General features: G+C 38.4%; 1 protein-coding gene across 2 annotated transcripts in view; it reads right to left on the reverse strand.

The window, feature by feature from the left end:
* Nucleotides 1-5570: 5570 nt before the first annotated feature.
* The window catches only part of Mctp (multiple C2 domain and transmembrane region protein), a 302695-nt gene continuing 288029 nt past the window's right edge, over nt 5571-20236 (reverse strand). For both annotated transcript variants that reach the window (XM_076198654.1, XM_076198655.1), the window contains 2 exons: nt 19246-19453; nt 5571-16068 (listed from right to left, as the gene is read on the reverse strand). In XM_076198654.1, coding sequence (XP_076054769.1) covers nt 15988-16068; nt 19246-19453 — 289 coding nt within the window. In that variant the 3' untranslated portion in view covers nt 5571-15987. The remainder of the gene's footprint in view (nt 16069-19245; nt 19454-20236) is intronic.

The following is a 20236-nucleotide window of genomic DNA, read 5'->3' on the forward strand; positions in this document are numbered from 1 at the left end:
GCATCTTCAAAGCTTGTTAACACCCTCACCTCCAAATGGAGGTGCAGTCCCTTACATTCTTGGTTCCAGAATGGAACCATGATCTCTCAGCTCCAACTGTATAACCATCTTTTCACACAAGGATAGCTGACAATTGGTGACTGCTCCATGTTTCTGCTACTATAAACTGGTGATATAGTAATAGTCACACATTAATGCAATACAGACAACAATCTAATGTTTCTTCCTATAGAGATTTATAGAAAGCCTTAATTACCATGGGCAGTAAGTGGGGTTGTAAGTGCCCAGTTAAACTCGAGGCAACACTTACTGTTATTGTATGAGTACACTGTAATTTTTGACTTGAAGATATTCTTTTATTTTGCTTTGGTCTATTTCCAAGATTTTTTATATCTTCATATTGAAATTAATTTGTTACTCCTGGTTTCATTCACAAGCCTGTAACAGATAATGATCCTCTTTGTTTTTCATTTCCATGATTTTGGCATCATCTGAACATAAGTTTGTATAACTATCTATTCTGTTTAATATGTCATTCATATACAAAAGGAATATGGTAGGAACTCAAACTGAGCCCTGTGGTACCCTACTAGTAACTTTTTTCCAGTCAGACTTTTAATTTTTCACAACTATCCTTATGCATTTGTCATGCATGTGATTCATCAAGGTCTTTGATCACATATTAGTTTTGTGATTGACAGCTATTACCCTTCCAGATGAGAGTTCAAATCTTGTATATGGCCTGCTCAATGGGTTGCTGTGAGCTTACACACACACATGACACGATGGTGCAGTGGTAGCATTCGCAGCTGCCACTACAGCAGTCCGGGTTCGAATCCTGCCCAGAGCTGAAATAATTTCAGTATTGCTGCACTGCGAGTTGTTACTCCAACTGTTGTGGGTGGGGAGCTGGGTGTGTGTGTGCATGTATGGTCACAGCATTACCCATTGATTGGTCATATATAAGCTCTGAGCTCTCTTCCGGGAGGGAAATAGCTGTCGATCATGAGCCCAATACATGATCCAAGACCATGGTGAATCACACACACACCTCCAACTTCTTGCCCACCAGAGCTGGAGTGCCAGCTCTCAGTCCAGAGATGATAATGAAATTTTCAAGTCTGCGTGGGACTTGAACTTGGATCACTGAATCACTGGTAGAGTGTGATACCATCACACCATTAAGATGTACCTAGTTGTATTATACGGGAAGGGAGCTATGCTCGTGGTGACCTGTCTTTGTATCTCTCAGCATCAAGTTTTTTTTTTTTAATCTTGAATAGTGTTTGCACACACCATTTCTTTGTCTAATTTGTTCAAAGTATGTATCACTCTGTGTGGGAAGCTATGTTTTTTTAGATCTCTTCTGTAATTATCGTTTTTTAGTTTCTTTTCATGTCCTCTTGTTTTTCCATTGTCCCATTTTAATAAATCATTCTTATCTAAGATTTCCATTCCCTTCATAATTCTATAGATAGTTAGTAGGTGTCCTCTTTCCTTTCTTTGTTCCAGAGTTGGTAATTCTAATTTGGAAAGTCTTTGTTCATATGTCATTTTGGAAAGAGTTGGTGCCAGTTTTGTTGTTGCTCCTAGTATTCTTTCTAATTTTTTTTTATAATATTTTTGGTACTGGGTGTCCATAGTGTTGCTGCGTATTCGAGTTTTGGTCTTATTAGTGTAGTTAATATTTTTTATTATCATTTCCTTGTCCAAATAGGCAAATGCCACTTTTATTGACCTCAATAAGTTGTAGGTTTCTCCGACTATTTTATTAATGTGCTTATCTGGTGTCAAGTCTTTGCTGGTCATCACTCCAAGGTCTTTTTCCGAGTTTACTTTTTTGATCTCTTCACCAATTTTATAATCTCTCGATATTCTGTTTTTACTTTTTCCAAATCCATTATACTACATTTCTTAATATTGAATTTCACTTCCCACTTTTGAGTCCATTTCCAGATCTTGTCCAAGTCTTGTTGTAATGAGCTGCAATCCTCCTCAGTTTTACTTTCTTTAGTATTTTTGCATTGTCTACAAAGAAATTCATATAACACTCCACTCCTTCATCCATGTCATTTATGTATATTGCAAACATGATCGGGGCCAGTACTGATCCCTGCGGGACACCACTTTTCATTTCTTCCCAATTTGAGAATTTATCGCTAATTATATTTACTATGTATAATACGAGTCTTACCTGTATTGTATTTTATTGTATGTATGATTGAATCCAAATAAGATAAAATAAAATAAAATACTACTGTCCTTATGCATTTGTCATGTATGTGATTCATCATGGTCTTTGATCACATATTGGTCTTGTGATTGACAGCTATTACCCTTCCAGATGAGAGTTCAGATCTTGTATATGGCATTAAGATGTGTGTATTTACTTGTATTTACCTAATTGTATTATGTGGGAAGGGGAGCTATGCTCATGGTGATCTCTATATCTCACAACATCTAGTTTGTTCTTAAATTCTTGTATGGTGTTTGCACAGACTATTGTTTCGTCCAATTTGTTCCAGACATCCACCACTCTGTGTGGAAAGCTGTTTTTTTCAAATTTCTTCTATAACTGTCCTTTTTTTGAGTGTGCGCATGTATTTACCTAATTGTATTATACAGGAAGGGAGCTATGCTCGTGGTGACCCGTCTTTGTATCTTTCAGCATCAAGTTTTTTCTTAAAATCTTGAATAGTGTTTGCACACACTGTTTCTTTATCTAGATTATTCCAGATATCCAGCACTCTGTGTGGGAAGCTATTTTTTTCAGATCTCTTCTATAGTTATCCTTTTTGAGTTTCTTTTCGTGTCCTCTTGTTTTTCCATTGTCACTTTTTAGTAAATCATTCCTATCAAGGATTTCCATTCCTTTCATGATTCTATAGTCAGTAGATCACCTCTTTCTCTTCTCTGCTCCAGTGTTGGTAGTTCCAATTTGGATAATCTTTGTTCGTATGTTAATTTGGAAAGAGCTGGTGCCAACTTTGTCGTTGCTCTCTGTATTCTTTCTAATTTCTTTATATTCTTTTTAGTACTGGGTGTCCATAGTGTCACTGCGTATTCCAGTTTTGGTCTTATTAATGTAACTAATATTTTTTTAATCATTTCTTCATCCAAATAGTCAAATGCCACTTTCATTGACCTTAATAGTTGTATCTTACAGGATGGGGAGCTTGTAATATCCCATTTCTGTATCTCGCCATGTCTAATTTGCTCTTAAATTTGTGTATGGTTTTTGCACACACTATTGCTTTGTCTAGTTTGTTCTATACATCCACCACTCTGGGGAAAACTGTTCCTTTTCAGGTCTCTTCTATAACTGTCCTTTTTGAGCTTCCTTCCATGTCCCCTTTTATTTCTTTTATCCCAATTTAGTAAGAGTTCTCTATCAAGGACTTCCATACCACTCATGATTCTGTAGATAGTCAACAAATCACTTCTTTCTCTCCTTTGTTCCAGAGTTGGCAATTCTAGTTTTGACAATCTCTCTTCATATGACAGTTTTGATAGTGTTGGGGCCATCTTCGTAGTTGCTCTCTGGATTCTCTCGATTTTCCTTATATTCTTTTTAGTACTGGGTGACCATAGTGTTGCTGTGTACTTAAATTTTGGCCTTGTCAGTGTGACTAGTACTTTCTTTACCATTTCTTCATCCAAGTAAGTAAAAGCCACCTTTATTGATCTTAGCAAGTTGTAGGTTTCTCTGACAATTTTGTTATCTGTATTTACCTAGTATTTACCTAGTTGTATTATACAGGAAGGGAGCTATGCTCAAAGTGACCCATCTTGGTATCTTTCAGTATCTAGTTTTTCTTAAATTCTTGTATGGTTTTTGTACATACTATTGTTTCATCCAATTTGTTCCAGACATCCACCATTCTGTGTGGGAAACTATTTTTTTTCCAGGTCTCTTCTACAGGGTGCGGCAGAAATACCTCCCACATGTTAAACTTTCAACTATATGTTGCTAATGAACTTATGCAAGTGCCAATGATGTTTTCATTTAGCTAATAACTTGCCATTTTTTTTCAGGTACCCTCATCAAGCAATATGATTTGGACTGATGCACATCGTGCTTTTACTGTAGAAATGTTTTTGAAGAATGGTGAATCTGTAATTGCAACACAGAGAGCTTTCTGAGCTCATTACAAGTTAGGACGGCATGATGCTGTTCCAGATAGAAAATCAATACAGCTATGGGTTGCAAATTTCAGAGCTATAGGTTCGGCACTTAAAAGAAAGCCACCTGGAAGGTCACGAAGCGCTCGAACACCAGACAGTGTTCAAGCTGTGAGACTTTCTGTTACTCAGTCTCCTACACATTCAGCTTGCAAACATGCTTCGGCCTTGGGATTGTCTGATCAAACAGTCAGAAGAATTCTACACACTGATATGCAGTTCAATCCATACAAATTAATGATTGCTCAGAAACTGCACGAGCGCGACTGGGAAGATCGCATGTCATGTTGTACCGATGTCCTTCAAAATGTTCCTGTAAATGATGTTCTCCTCACAACTGATGAAGCTCACTTTCATCTTTCAGGCTGTGTGAATAAGCAAAATTTTTGTTATTGGGCTGAAAATAACCCCAGACAGCTTCATGAAAGACCTCTACACAGTGACATTAGGTGTATGGGGTCCTTATTTTTTTGAGGAGAGAAACCACTCGGTTACAGTAACATCTGGCCGATATGTGGAGATGTTGCAGACATTTCTGGAACCAAAAGTGAACGACCTTCACAAACAGAATGTGTGGTTTCTACAGGATGGAGCCACCGTACACACAGCAAGAAGAACAATGGAAGCTCTGAGAGAAATGTTTCCTGGACGTTTGATTTCCTTACGCGGTGACATTTAATGGCCAGCACGCTCGCCCGATCTCAACCCTTGCGATTTTTTTCTCTGGGGTTACTTGAAAGCTAAGGTCTACAAACATCGACCGGGTACAATTGAAGAATTAAAGAATGCTATTCATCTAGAGATTGCAAAAATACAGCCTGAAATGACTATTCGAGTTATGGAGAACTTCAGAAATCGTCATCAACAGTGTATAGCGGATAGAGGTCACCATTAAGAGGATGTACTTTTTAAAACCAAATGAATAAAAACTGCAACTCTTTGTTTAAACAACAATATAATTAAGTTTTCATAAACATTCTTTTTATTCCTTTTGTCAACCTTTAAAATGTGGGAGATATTTCTGCTGCACCCTGTATAACTATCTTTTTTGAGTTTCTTTTCATGTCCTCTTGTTTTTCTTTTATCCCACTTTAATAAATCTTTTCTGTCAAGGACTTCCATGCCTTTCATGATTCTGTAAATAGCCAGTAGATCTCCTCTTTCTCTTCTTTGTTCCAGGGTTAGTAGTTCCAGTTTGGACAATCTTTGTTCATATGTCAATTTTGAAAGTGTTGGTGCCATCTTTGTCATTGATCCTTGGATTCTCTCTAATTTCTTTATATTCTTTTTTGTGCTGGGTGCCCATAGTGACGCAGTGTACTCCAATCTTGTGTGTCTATGTGTGTAGAAATTGTTGGCAAAAGGGTCTTTGAAAGACACATTTGGTAGAAGGCACAAATAGATTTATTCATAAATAAAGTACACAAATGAAAAATGAGATTTTGCTGCATTTTTCTCTACAGCCCATACAATTACTGCTTCTGTATATGAATGTGTTAAATTTTTATCAAAAACCCAAAGTTTTATTCAAACCCCAAGCAGGTTACTGTACAGGAATGAATATACTTTTTCAGTTGATACTCAATACCCTGACCCTCCAATGACAGAAGATCCAAATTACACTGTGACAGATTATAAAAATCATAACCAGGTGCTGTGGCTTTTGATTCTACATCATCAGTGGGGGAGGCAGATACCAGACTGACTGAGTAATTTGATTCAAGTACATAGACCTATATACAAAGTATGAAATTAAACTGAGTATGACAATGTTTAAGATGTCCTTGTTTTGTTTTATTGTTCTACTGTGATATGTGTGAACCACCAGAAAGTAGTGACATGAAAATAACAATTCTAATGCCAACATATGTATGATGGTAAATTTGCCCTCTATTGTTTATTGTTGTAACAACCATGAATGATGCATGAAATTGTGCTAATTTTAGGTTTACAAATCCTTAATCATAGGTTATCTTTTTGAAGACAAAGTACAGGCAGGATCCATTATATGATGATTCTTCTGAACACTTCAGACTATAAGATTATATAAGCGTAAGAATTCCTAAAATATTGGAGTCCTGGAAAAAAATAAATAAACAAATAGATATATAAATAAATTAATAAATGCATAAAAAATTAAATAAAGGGCTCTATAGAGAGAACTCAGCAACATCTCATGAGGTATAATTATGCCAGCAGTAATAATTTTATATATATGTATGTGTATGTATGTATATATATACATATATATAATATATATATATATAATATATATATGTATATATATACATACATACATATGTGTGCATGTTTGTAAGAGTGTGTGTGTGTGTGCATGCATGTATTTACCTAATTGTAGTATACAGTTAAGGAGCAATGCTCATGGGGCCCCATGCATGTGTGTGTTTATTTACCTGATATACCGGGTTGGAGCATTGTTTCTGGGGTCCCATATTTGTATCTCCATTTGCCAAACTTAAATTTATAATGTCTGCTTGAATTTTCTTCCAACTTGTTCCACTATGTGGAAAGCTAGGTTACTTTACATTCTTCAAGCTGTATGTCTTCTTTTTTTCTTTCCATGACCTCTTGATGTTCTTTCATCCTATACTAGCAGATCTTCTCTGTCCATTTTTTCCATTCCTTTCTTCATTATAAAGACAATTGTCATATTACTTTTTCTCTTCATGTTAGCAATTTAAGTTTTTCTTATCTCTCCTCATGTATTCTTTGCCAGGCTTAGGATCATTCTAGTTACTGCCCGCTCAATTCTCTCAATTATTCTTACATCTTTCAATTTATGTGGCAACTATTCACAGCATATTCCAATCTTGGAGAGATTAGATTTTCACCTATCTTCTTTTTTTTTTTTATCTTATCCTCATCTATACAACGAAATATTGTACATTGGTCTCATTTCTGTTAATGTGTTTTCTGGCAGTAAATCATGACAGGTTCTTTTCCTTCTTTGCTTCTGTGACAAGTTCATACCGCATTGTCGCTTTATGATAGTCTCTTGTTGCTTTGGAGCATTTCCAAAATTTTGCTTTTCTTTGCATTTAATTTCATCTTACAATTCTGGCTCCATTTGCAAACCTTATCTAGGTCCTCCTTTAGCAATTTACAATCTTATCATTTTGCATGAGCATGGCATCATCAGCGAATAAGTTTATGTAGCTGCCTATGTCATTTGTCCTGTCATTAATGTACAACAAGAACATTACTGATATCAGTACCAAACCTGTGAGACCCCTTTCATCACTTCTTTCCAATATGACACTACTGTTCTCATGCACCTGCCCTTTAGAAAATCCTTCATTTATTCCAATATGTTTCTTGTACATCCTCCAATATCTTTCAACTTCCATATTATTATTATCATCTGTGGCACCTTATCAAAAGCCTTCTCCAGTTCCAGATATACACAATCTATCCAACCTTTCTTTTATATAACATATCAACTGCTCTTGAATAAAAAAAATTAACAAGTTCATTACATAGGACCCTCTCCCCCTTCTGAATCTGAGTGAGTTGTCGATCAGGGCTCCCTCCTCTTCCAAGTATTTCATCTATCTTTCTCATTATTTTCACACATTTTGGCTAATATGATAGTTAAAGATACTGGTCTAAACTTCAAAAGTTCCTCTACTTCTCTTGTTGATTGTGTGTGTGTGTGTATTTCCCTACTTGTATTTAATTACTTGTATTATTATTATACAGGAAAGGAACAACACTCATGAGGACCTATCACTTACTCTCCAATTATCATACCTAGCATTCACGTATGATTCCAACTTGGGCTATATCTACTTATTCTCCAATTATCATACTAAAATTTTAATTCATGTCCTAGCTGGGATTATATTGTATTCTGAGTTATTCCAAATATTTATGCATCTGTGTGAAAAGCTGTACTTCTTCACAACCTTTAGATATTTAATTTTTCATTGGCTACCCCCCCATGTAAGGGGGAAAAAGCCTTTGGTATATGTATACAATATTTCATGCTATGTTCTGATGACCTCTTAAAGCTCTTCCATCTCTAATCAAGAGATCGGTTCTGTCAGTGTAGTCTACCCCCTTTAACAACCTGGATACCATAATCAACCTCTTTCTCTTCGATCTTTCAATGTGGCTTATCTGCCAGGCTAAGAGCCAGTTTGTGTGCTGCAATTTGTATTCTCTCAATCTTCCCTGCATCTTTCACTCTGTGTGGGGATCATATCACTGATGTATTTTCCAATCTTGGACGGATTAGAGTTTTTAGGAGTATTTTCATTATCTCCTCACCATATAGTGAAAAGCCACCTTAATATTGTACACCAGTCCATGTTTCTCTTTTACAACCTTAATGACATGTCTGTCCAGTGACAGGTTGTCTTTTATCAATACTCTCAAATCTTTCCTTTCTTTTACCTTTGTAATGGATTAATTTTTCAAGGAATAGTTCAAATATGGTCTTTTTGAGCTGCTACCCATGTCAAGTACTTAGCAGTTTATGGTACTGAAATAAATTTTTCATTCTTGGCTCCATGTGAATATAGTTGTATTTACCTAGTTGTATTTTATGGGACGAGAGCTATGCTCATAGTGACCTGTTTTTGTATCTCTCCACATCCAGTTTGTTCTTAAAACCTTGTATAGTTTTGGCATTCACTGTTTCCCCATTTAGTTTGTTCCAGACATCAATCACTCTGTGTGGGAAGCTATTCTTTTTCAAATCTCTTCTGTAACTGTCCTTCTTTAGCTTCTTCTCCTGTCTTCTTGTTTCTTTTTGCAACAACTAACAGTCCTTATTTTTTCACTATTCTGATGATCTTTTCATCACCTACCCAGTTCGCATGGCTTCCATCAAGTTACTAACACAGATACAAAACATTATAGGTGCTAGTACCAAACTTTGTGGAACTTGCTGGTCACTGCTCTCCACCCTGATATCTTATCGTGTACTACTTTCATCATGTACCTTCCTTTAAGAAAATATATTTCATCCACTTGAGTAATTTACCTCTTAGTCCCCCAATGTGCTCTAGTTTCTACATAAGTTGACTGTGAGGCTCTTTTTCAAAAGCCTTCTCTACACACAACCCACCTAGCCCTCCATCTCTTGCAGCACATCAATCACTCGAGTAAAAATTCAATAGGTTTGAAACATATAACTTTGCAGATCTAGAGCCAAACTGTCTACCCCAAAATGTTCATCTCTTCAATATGCTTGACCCATTGATCTTTCAACCTCCTTTCACATTATTTCACTATTGTGCTGGTCAGTGACACTGGTCTATAATTCAGTGTTGGTAACACATAAGCCCTTTTCCAATCCTGTGGCACTATTCCTTCTTTTGATGAACACACAAGACAAATACTAATTTTGTCTGACAGTTGTTCCCTACATTCTTAATATCCAGTTTGAGATCCTGTCAAGTTCCTGAAACTTTTCTCATATTCAATGATCTCAAAAGAATTAGCACTTCCTTCACTTCTACATTTGTATTTCCTGAACTTGAATTATTGTACACTTTGCCTTTCTCTAAAAATCTGCTCTCCTTTATAAAGACAGATACGAAACTTTCATTCATTATTTCTGCCTGAACTGAAGTCTCCTCAAAATCCTCACCACTCATTATTAGCTTGGTGATTTCTTTTGCATCTCAATTTGCCACAAAGTTTCAGTTCATCTTTGCATTTACTGTATCTACTATTCCTCTTTCAAAACTCCTTTCCTCCACCCTGCAGATTCTTGAATAGTAATGTTTAGCTTGTTTGTAAGCTTCCTTTGTTCTATTGGTTTTCTTCTTTCTACATTTTCCCAAGCCATGTTCCTAGCTTTTTAGTCATCTCACACTTTTTATTGAACCAGTCCTGTTTGTGTTTCTTCCATCCACTAATCTTTGGCACATTTGTTCACTCCCAAGTCTCTATCTTCAAAGAATTTTTTCAAGATTGAGAAGTGTGTGTGTGTATTTACCTAGTTTTTACCTAGTTGTATTTTACAGAACGAGAGCTATGCTTGTAGTGACCTTTTTTTTATATCTCTCTATGTCCAGTTTGTTCTTAAAATCATATATAATTCTGGCATTCACTGTTTCTCTGTTCAGTTTGTTCCAGACATTGATCACTCTATGTGGGAAGCTATTTTTTTCAGGTCTCTTCTGTAACTGTCTTTCTTTAGTTTCTTTTCGTGTCCTCTTGTTTCTCTTCTGTCCCACTTTAATAGGCTGTCTCTATTTAGAACTTCCATCCCTTTCATAATTCTGAAAATGGTCAACAAATTGCCTCTTTCCCTTCTCTGTTCTTGTGTTGACAACTGTAATATCTCCTATCTTTGTTCATATGTCAGATTTGATAGTGTGGGTGCCATTTTTGTCACTGCTCTTTCGATTCTTTCTAATTTTCTTATATTCTTTTTTGTGCTAGAGACACATTGATACAGAATATTCTAATTTCGGTCTTATCAGTGTAACAATTATTTTTTTAACCATCTCCTCATCTATGTAGTCAAAGGCCACTTTCATTGATCAAAATAAGTTGTAAGTCCCTCTAAATAATTTATTTACATGTTTGTCAGGTGTCAAGTCACTTGAGATAATTACTCCTAGGTCCCTCTCTGAGTTTACTTTTCTGACTTCTTTGTTTCCAATCTTATATTGTCCTGAAACTCTATTTTTACCTTTTCCAAATTCCATTATGCTACATTTTTTTATGTTGAAGTTCATCTCATATCTCCGACTCAATTCCCATATTTCATCCAGGTCATCTTGCAGCGATCTGCAATCTTCTTCTGTTCTTACTCTCTCGAGTAATTTGGCATGATCAGCAAAAACTTTGTCTTAAATTTGTTATGTTGTTGGCCTGGATCATATTTTTATCCAATTTGTCCCAAAAATGTATGCATCATTATGGGAAGCTATACTTTCTAACATGCTTCCAGCAATCTTGCTTTTTCAATTTTTTACTATGACCTCTTCTTGATCTTTCAACTGATATGAATATGTTTTTTCTGAATTAAACATTATCATGTTACCCCTGTACAGCCACATGGCATGAAACGTGACTGACGCACACGACCTGACGCTTCTGCCTATGCGACCATGCTTGACCACCGAACCCAGCGTCATTATCTAATTACGCACCACAGGTAGCGCGCTTGACCCGACCGAACCCAGCGTAATTATCTAATTACGCACCACAGGTAACTGGCCCACGAGTATATATACCGGCTTCCGCCGCATGTAAAATCACTTCACTCAGTTCACTCGTACCTTACAATAAAGGAGACGAACTCACCAAACCTCTTTCTCTTCGCCAAAAGTAGCATCGCTACACTGGTGACCCCGGAGTGACCACCATGGACCTGTCTCCCGTTGCTACCGCCCCCACCACCGTTCCATCTCTCCCAACGGCCACGGGGGAATATTGAACCAAGCACACCATACGTCGATATGCTGTCCATCACCCGCCTCCTGCCCATTGCCGTCGTCAAGATGCTATCCATCGCCCGCCTCCTACCCACAGCCGTCAGATGTAACTCCTGCGCCACATGGCGCCAGTCCGATTTGTCCTTTGCAACGTTAATGACGAAATAATCACTGCAGCAGCAGCGCCAGCCTACAGGCACCAACAACAGATGCTGGACCACCGCAATCTGATGCACTGCAGATCTGCATCTAATCTCTGGGAGTCGCTACGACTCCTGGAGATTCGTCCTGGCAAACGTCAGGACACCTCTCCTCGATGCTGACTTTCCCATTCATTACAGGTTACTGGTCAACGTCACCAACATCCACCTGGTCTACGTAATAGCTCCCGCCTCGACTGCCCTCCAAACCGCACCGCCATCGACGCTAGACATCTCACGCCCGACGCTCACCGCAGCCTTCTGGGGCAACTTCATCATGTCTCCAGCAGAGATGGTTCATCTCAACTCCACTGTAGACCGCATCGCATTCAACTACGGCTACTGCCATCGACGCTAGACATTCCTATCGCCCGACGCTCACCGCAGCCATCTGGGGCAACCTCAACATGTCCCCAGCGGAGATGACCAGTGGCCATCCTCTTGCATACAGAATGCCCCCTTAAGCCAAGGCAAATTTAAGAGAGGAGTATTGTACAGCCACGTGGCATGAAACGTGACTGACGCACACGACCTGACGCTTCTGCCTGTGCGACCATGCATGACCACCGAACCCAGCGTCATTATCTAATTACGCACCACAGGTAGCGCGCTTGACCCGACCGAACCCAGCGTAATTATCTAATTACGCACCACAGGTAACTGGCCCACGAGTATATATACCGGCTTCCGCCGCATGTAAAATCACTTCACTCAGTTCACTCGTACCTTACAATAAAGGAGACGAACTCACCAAACCTCTTTCTCTTCGCCAAAAGTAGCATCGCTACACCCCTCTCTCTTTCCTCTTGCAATGTGGGAGGTCCCAGTTTTCTCAATTGTATCTTTTTCTCATCTGTCTTGTCATTTCAGCTTGGCATTATCTTGGTTGCTGCCTATTGTATTCTAATTTCTTCATGTCTTTATTTGGGTGTGGTGACCATACCACTGTTACATAATCTAGTCTGAGGCAAATCTCTGTCTAACCCCTCAATGACCTAAACACTGCAATCAAGTCTCCTCTCTTTCTATGATCCTTTAACAATGGCAGGTTTAGTGTTCCTAGTCTTTCCTCATACTGTTTATCTGTAAAGCTGGGAGTCATTTTGTATGTAGGGTCCCATTTCTTGATCAAACTTTGCCTTGTATTAATTGATGTTGTTAGCCAGGATTGGTATATCTTCTTCTAACACATTCCAGAAATGGATGCATCTACAAGAAATTTTATGCTTTCTAACATCCTTTAGGCAATTTTTTATTATTATTATTTTTTTATTTTTTACTGTGACCTCTTGTTGATTTTACATTCCATACTAACAGGTCATTTTTTTCTCAGCTCTAAGTATCATTAGATCACCACTCTTCACTCTCCTAATGTGTATAGTCCCAATTTTTCTTTTCTCTACTCATATGTCTTATATACCAGGGATAGGATAATTCTTGTTGTCCTTTTCTGTATTTTCTCTATCTTCCTTATATCTTTTTTATGTGTATTACCTAGTTGTATCTTACAGGAAGGGGAGCTATGCTCGTGGTGTCCTGTCTTTGTATCTGGCAGTGTCTAGTTTGCTCTTAAATTCATGTATATTTTTGCACACACTATTGTTTTGTCCAGTTTGTGTATGTGTGTTTGTAGTATGGCATATGTACTGTACACATAATAATTACTGCTGCCTCAGGTTTCACTGACCAAAAATCCGCAGCCCTATGGAGAATAGCAGCAGTCCTTAGGCCCTTCTATAGATCTCTCTGGGATGAAAAATTGGATTAATGTTTGTGTTGTATCAATGTACATTAGTAGGGAGAGGAGAGTAGTCACCAGTCATCAGCTACCTATGTAAAAATGTGGATGACAAATTCAGTCAATAGAGAGAGATCCTGGGCCTGGTCCAGAGACCAATGTCAGCTTGTCAGGGCTGTACTTCCAAATGAAGGTGAAGTTGTTGATGGGTTTTGAAGACAGACCACAGGGAGATGATTCTCTCTGGTGCCCATCTCACACGACCACCATTTGCAGGTACTCATCATTGATCCCAATGTACACATAATCAGGTATGTCTGAATATATACATGCATGTAAAATTAAATTTTACTCCTGTTCCGCATACTGTATGCATGTAAAATTCAAATGTCCTCCTATTCCACATATTGTAATAAGCTCTACCAACATTTTTACCCTCTGGAATGTTTTATTATAAAAAATTCATTTGGGCATTTTTGACCATGAGGCTTATGCTACACTGTTTCTGGGAGTTGCCTTAGTTGACTGGTGTTTGGCATCAAGGGTTTGGAGTGCATAAGAGATATGTACAGTCATGGTTAAAAGTCTCTGACTCATCCTATGGTTTTCAAAATGCAAATGTGTCACTGAGTATCTGAAATATTTAGAAGGAAATATTTAAATTGTAAAGTAAATACTGTATAGAAAAAAATCAAATAATCAGCAACAAATGTGATAATTACATAGTGAAAACCACAGGGTGGTTAAAAGACTTTAGACTGCAGCTGTACATTGGAAAACATTTAGTGAAGATTTGTGCTTTTTAACAAAATGACTTCACCATTGGCACCAACAGCAAGAAAACAGTTAAAGATATCTCTTGTATTCCAACTTCTTAAAATCTTCAAACAATCGAATACACAAGAACATTTTTTCCTTATCCTATAGTAAACTACAGTAATTGAAGATTATAGCACAGGGAAGTTTGTATATTTTCTACTTTAGAACAGTAGAAATATGCTAAAATACTGACAGACCTTCACATGTCTACATTTCTTCAAATAAGAGTTATATTATTGTTTATGACTCGATATATTATGTAGACAACACACTAAATTCTTTGTCCACTAAATCATATTAATGTAATGAATTTCTAACACTTATTTTTTTCAGTTGATATGACCAGCTTTGCTGATTATGATAATACGTTCACAAAATATTTTCTTTGAATTAAATTACACGTCTGTCAGTATGAAGGAGAGATTGAACATTGAAAATGGGAAGTGTATGTGATACAGTGTTAACCTGAAAGAAGATCAGTGTTGGAGCAAAAATAAGAAAAAAATAAATTAGAAAAAAAGTTGAATAAAATTTGAAGTGAAAAAAAATTAAAAAGTCTTTGGTAAGAAAGCACTTTTTTTTTTTTTAAACCAAGAAATAAGCCTTTTTTTGGCTACCTCCCTAATAAGGGGAAAAAAGCCTTTGGTATATGATGTATGTATGTACCAAAAAATAAATGGTGGTGGGTAAAAATGAATAAAGGAATATGAAAACAATGCAGTTATTAGATGAGAGAAAAAAATAATAATAATAACTAACAGACAAAAAGAGAAAAATAATGATGATGATAATTAATCAACTAAAAGATAAAAATAAGAAATAGGTCATAGGAAGACTATGGAAATTAAGGATAGCTAACAAGAGGCCCCAGAAATAGTGACACTGGGAGCCATTCTGGTCAAGTAGTAGAGAAAGTTAATGGAGACCATTTCAAGAAGACTACTGGGTAGAAAAGGGTGGGAAGTTTCATAAGTCAATGACAATTGTCAAAAACCCCATAGTAAGTTGTAAAGAACCTGCAAGAAACCACTTTCCTTTGCATGGCTTGTTGTCAATGCTACTATTCTGGAGTTTCCCTTTCTCAAACGTTCTCCACATATATACTGCAGAATTAATCAAAGACCGACTCCTTACTGATGTAGGTCCGGCTACTTTGCACTACGATGAAACACTACGAATTAAGCCAGCTACACCAAAAATATATGAAAGATTCCTTCATAACAAAGACAACAGTAACAATAGTATAAAATCAGTCCTGACACTCTACCAAACCCCCGACACCCGAGGAAGGACAAACACCACGACACTCTATCTTCCTGACAAATGAAGATATGTGGCAGTGATCAGAAATTACCTTCCATATCACACTAAAAAAGAAAAATAATGATAATAAAACTTTTCTAAGCTGAATAGTCATATAAAATGCTAAACGACATGTGAAAAAAACATGTCACAAAAATTCATGGTATAGGTTGCAAAGAGAAATTAAAATCCTTGTGTGGATTTTGCATTCATTTCTGTCTTTGGCATTGCTTGAGAAACGCACATGGTGTTCCACCTCTTTATAGTGTGATTTGTTTTTTCTTTCTACAATTTCTTTGGCAAATGCATAAAGAGGTCTTCAACTTCTTTACAAGTTCTTCTTCTTTCTTGCATCTCTTCTTCTGTCATCAGGGAAGTGAGGAATCTGTCGAAGTTCTCTGTAGTCCTTCTGCACAAAAAATACAACAAAAGCAATTAGATATTTGGAAGTGAAAATGAAGTTCTTTACTATTAATACTTGCATCTCTCAGGCTCAAATACAAAGAATACACACACATGAACATGTGGAACAAAGGGCTGCCCATTCCATTTCTATCCACAACCATTTTCCTCGCTCTAATCATAGCTCCTCATGGATGATGGGGCATCTGTATATCCCATCCACTACCCTGGGTCAGAAGCAATGTAGCAAAATATAGTACATCCACAGGAAGGTCGCTTCACTTAATCGGTGACTCCCCCCTCTCTGTCTATTCATGCAGAAAAAGAGAAAGTGGGGAGAAATATCTTTGGGCTGCATCAAAATATTGTTCACACATAACCACTCTCTAGTCCCCCCATCTCCCGTCCCCTCCCTTCTTTGCATCACAGTATCATCTATACACAGCCATTCTCCACTCACCCTTATCTCCTGCCTTTTCCCTTCCTTTCTCAACACTCATTCCCCTTTTGCTTCATGCCCCTTTCACCCCATCCATCCATCTCATCCTTGGTTGTCCTCTCATGTTCTCTCCTTCCACCACTTTTAGTAATTTTTTTTTCACTTATTCTTTGCATGTGTCCAAACTATCCCAATACTTTTCCATCAGACCTATCTACATACATACATACATATACCAAGGCTTTTTTCCCCCTTACCAGGGGGGTAGCCAAAAAGGACAAGGCACAAAAACATTCCCACCCATTTCATCCCCGAAAACACTCCACTCCCCTCCACCCTCCCTCCCATCTTAGCACCTCCTAGATGACGGGTCATCCCTGCACCCTGTCCACTGCCCTGGGTCAGAAGCAGTGTTGCAGGACACAGCACATCCACAGCAAGGCCGCTTCATTAAATCGGCGACCCCCCCCTCTCCGTCCCCCCATATAAAGGAGAGGACGGGGAGAAATCCCTTCGGGCTGCATCAAAAATTTTTGCTCACACACACTACCTCACCCCCATTCCCCCGTCCAATCCACCTCATGCATCACAACATTTTCCATATACAACCATTCTCCATTCACCCCTGTCTTCTGTCCTCTCCCGTCCTTCCTCAACTGACATTCCCCTCTTCCCCAAAGCCCCCTTCACCCCATCCATCCATCTCATCCTAGGACGTCCCCTCATGTTCATTCCCTCCACATCTGCCTTCCATACCTCCTTTACTAGTCTTTCTTCACTCATTCTTTCCATGTGTCCAAACCATCCTAATACTCTTTCATCCACCCTATCTCCCAACTCCCTTTCCACCCCTGTTCTCCTCCTCACTTCCTCATTTCTCACTCTATCTAGCCTAGTAACCCCCATCATACTTCTCAGACACTTCATCTCAAACACATTCAAGTTCCTTCTCTCTTCCTCTCTCATGTTCCATGTTTCTGCTCCATACAGTGCTGTTGGCACAATCACTCCTTCATACAGTCTCCTCTTAGCATCCATTCCCAGATTCCTATTCCTCATTACACTTTTTAAACCACCAAGGCATTTACTCGCTTCTCTCAATCTACATTCTACCTCCACCTTCACTCCAACCTTTCCTGCCACATTTGCACCCAAATATCTAAAACTATCCACTTCCTCCAGTTGCTCTCCCTTAATGCTCACTTCCAGATTACTGCCACTTTCACCCCTTGTACATCTCATCACCTTACTTTTACCCACATTTATCTTCAGCTTTCTTCTATCACATACTCTCCCAAACACTGTCACCAGCTTCCTCAATCCCTCCTCCGATCCTGCCACAAGCACAGTGTCGTCCTCAAACAACAGCTGGCTCACCTCCCACTTTTCTCCATTTTCCTTAACCATCTCCAATCCCTGACCCACTACCCTTGCATTCACCTCTCGCACCACCCCATCCATGTATAAGTTGAACAGCCAGGGTGACATAACGCATCCCTGACGAAGTCCCACCTTCACCTCAAACCACTCACTCTCTCCATTTCTAATCCTGACACAAGCTCTACTACTCTCATAAAAACTCTTGACAGCTCCCAGAAGCTTTCCTCCTATCCCGTATATCCGCATAACCTCCCACAGTGCCTTTCTGTCTACCCTGTCGTAAGGCTTTTCCAGATCCATAAAGGCCCAGAAAACATCCTTCCCCTTACCTATAGCTTTCTCACATATCTGTCTTACCACAAAAATCTGATCTACACAACCTCTACCTGTCCTAAACCCACACTGTTCCTCACCAATTACTCCCTCTGTTCCTCTCCTAATCCTCTCAATCAAGATCCTCCCATAAGCCTTCCCAACTACACTTAACAAGCTAATCCCTTTGAAACTACTACATTCACACTTGTCCCCCTTTCCCTTGTAAAGTGGAACTATACACGCACTCCTCCAGTCCTCTGGCACTCTACCTTCTCTCCAGCAAACATTAAATAACCTCACCAACCAGTCCACCATCACTATACCTCCTTTTTTAAGACATTCTGCATGGCATCCATCCAGACAAGGTGCCTTACCTGCTTTCATCATCTTAACTGCTGCCTTCACTTCATCCTTCCTTATTTCTCCTCCATTTTCCTCACTCATCACGGTCATTTTCTTAGCATTTCCCACTGCAGCTATCTTTCCCTCCCTATCCTCCTTCACATTAAGCAACTCCCTAAAATATTCTGCCCATTTTCCCCTTACTGCCTTCTCCTCCATTATCATCTCTCCATCTGCACCTTTTACCTTTTCTTCTCTACTTGATTCGCCTCCTCTTCCTCTCTTAATTTCTTTCCAAATATCTTAATTTCTTTCCAAAACAGCCCTATCTGCCATCTCATTTTCCATCCCAGCACTCCTCACTTACTTGTTCTTGTAACTATTATCATACTTAGACATTTCTTCTCAAACACATTTAAACTTTTCTTCTCTACCTTTCTTAAATTCCAAATCTCTGCCCCAAACAGTGCCATTGGCACAATTGCATAAAAAATAAAAACCATATAATTCAATTTTGTAAAAAATAGAACATACTGAAAGACTTCAAGGAAAACTCCTTCAATGGATAAAGATTGCCTTTGGTAACTCTTTCAGGATGATAATGCCTTCTCCAGATTTTATTATGACTAATAATAGACAATTTTATTCAGCCATGGAAGCAGTAACATATGAAATGAGTTAAACTACATAAATTTTTTGACATCTTACCAACTCCTCATCATCAGGCACACGTGATAGGAAGTCCAAAAGTTCGTTGTTGACCATGGAGTGTGGTCGTAGAAGCTGGCGGCTGAATTTGTTGATGCCCCACAACATGACCAGGTAGCGAACTGGGATGTAATACAATAAAACGGCACCAACTGCTAAGCATATGATGGCTAGCCATGACAAAAACGGGACAGAAAAGTTGAAGGTACTGGGGAAAGAAATAAGATAAGTAGGTTAATAATGGGTGACATCTGTAAAAATTATATTGACAAAAGAAAAAGCAAAAATATACATTTCAGTTGGGTTTCGTACCATTAAGTTTTCATCAAAATATTCCTACTTTTATTTGTTATAAATTTTCTTGCAGTTTTATTCCTCACTAGTTTCATCCAAGGTCTTCTAAAAGAGAAAGTGTCGCTAACTGCCATAATTTTAAATATGGCAATGATCAACACTTTCTATAGAAAGGAGGATTACATGATATATAGGAGTATAGGATAGGAAAATTTACTTGGCTAATAATTGTGCAGAAGACATTTAAAGGAAGTCAAGGATTGTAAAATAATAAGTGGAGAGAGTGCTGGTATATAATGTACTGGTGTCACGTCACACTGGGTTCATACTCGTGATGTGACATTTATTCCTTGAGCATAATTACACTGTGTTATGCTACCCCTTGTGTGAGAATGAACAATGACTCCTTGTCCACTAAGGCCGTTGACCTGGAACGCGCGCGAAAGCTCTCGTAGGCAAGCGGCGGAGTGATACGAAGCCAACGTCGCCTGCTAGCTGAGGTCAAGGGGCGCGTGAATCGAGAAGAAGGCGAAGTAGTGCCTCCCCTCCTTTTCTACCTCATTGTCTTGTAGGTTAAGGTATAAGCTAGGGAATTATTGTGAACCCTCTCCATGCATAAATAAAGGAAGTAATGGATGTGTGGAGTTGGGTGGATAGGGATAGGAAATGTATATTAAGATAAGTTGGCATTGGGCAA

The sequence above is a fragment of the Oratosquilla oratoria genome, chromosome 15, assembly GCF_046742065.1.
Source record: "Oratosquilla oratoria isolate Oo_2021 chromosome 15, ASM4674206v1, whole genome shotgun sequence".
NCBI classification, from domain to species: domain Eukaryota; kingdom Metazoa; phylum Arthropoda; class Malacostraca; order Stomatopoda; family Squillidae; genus Oratosquilla; species Oratosquilla oratoria.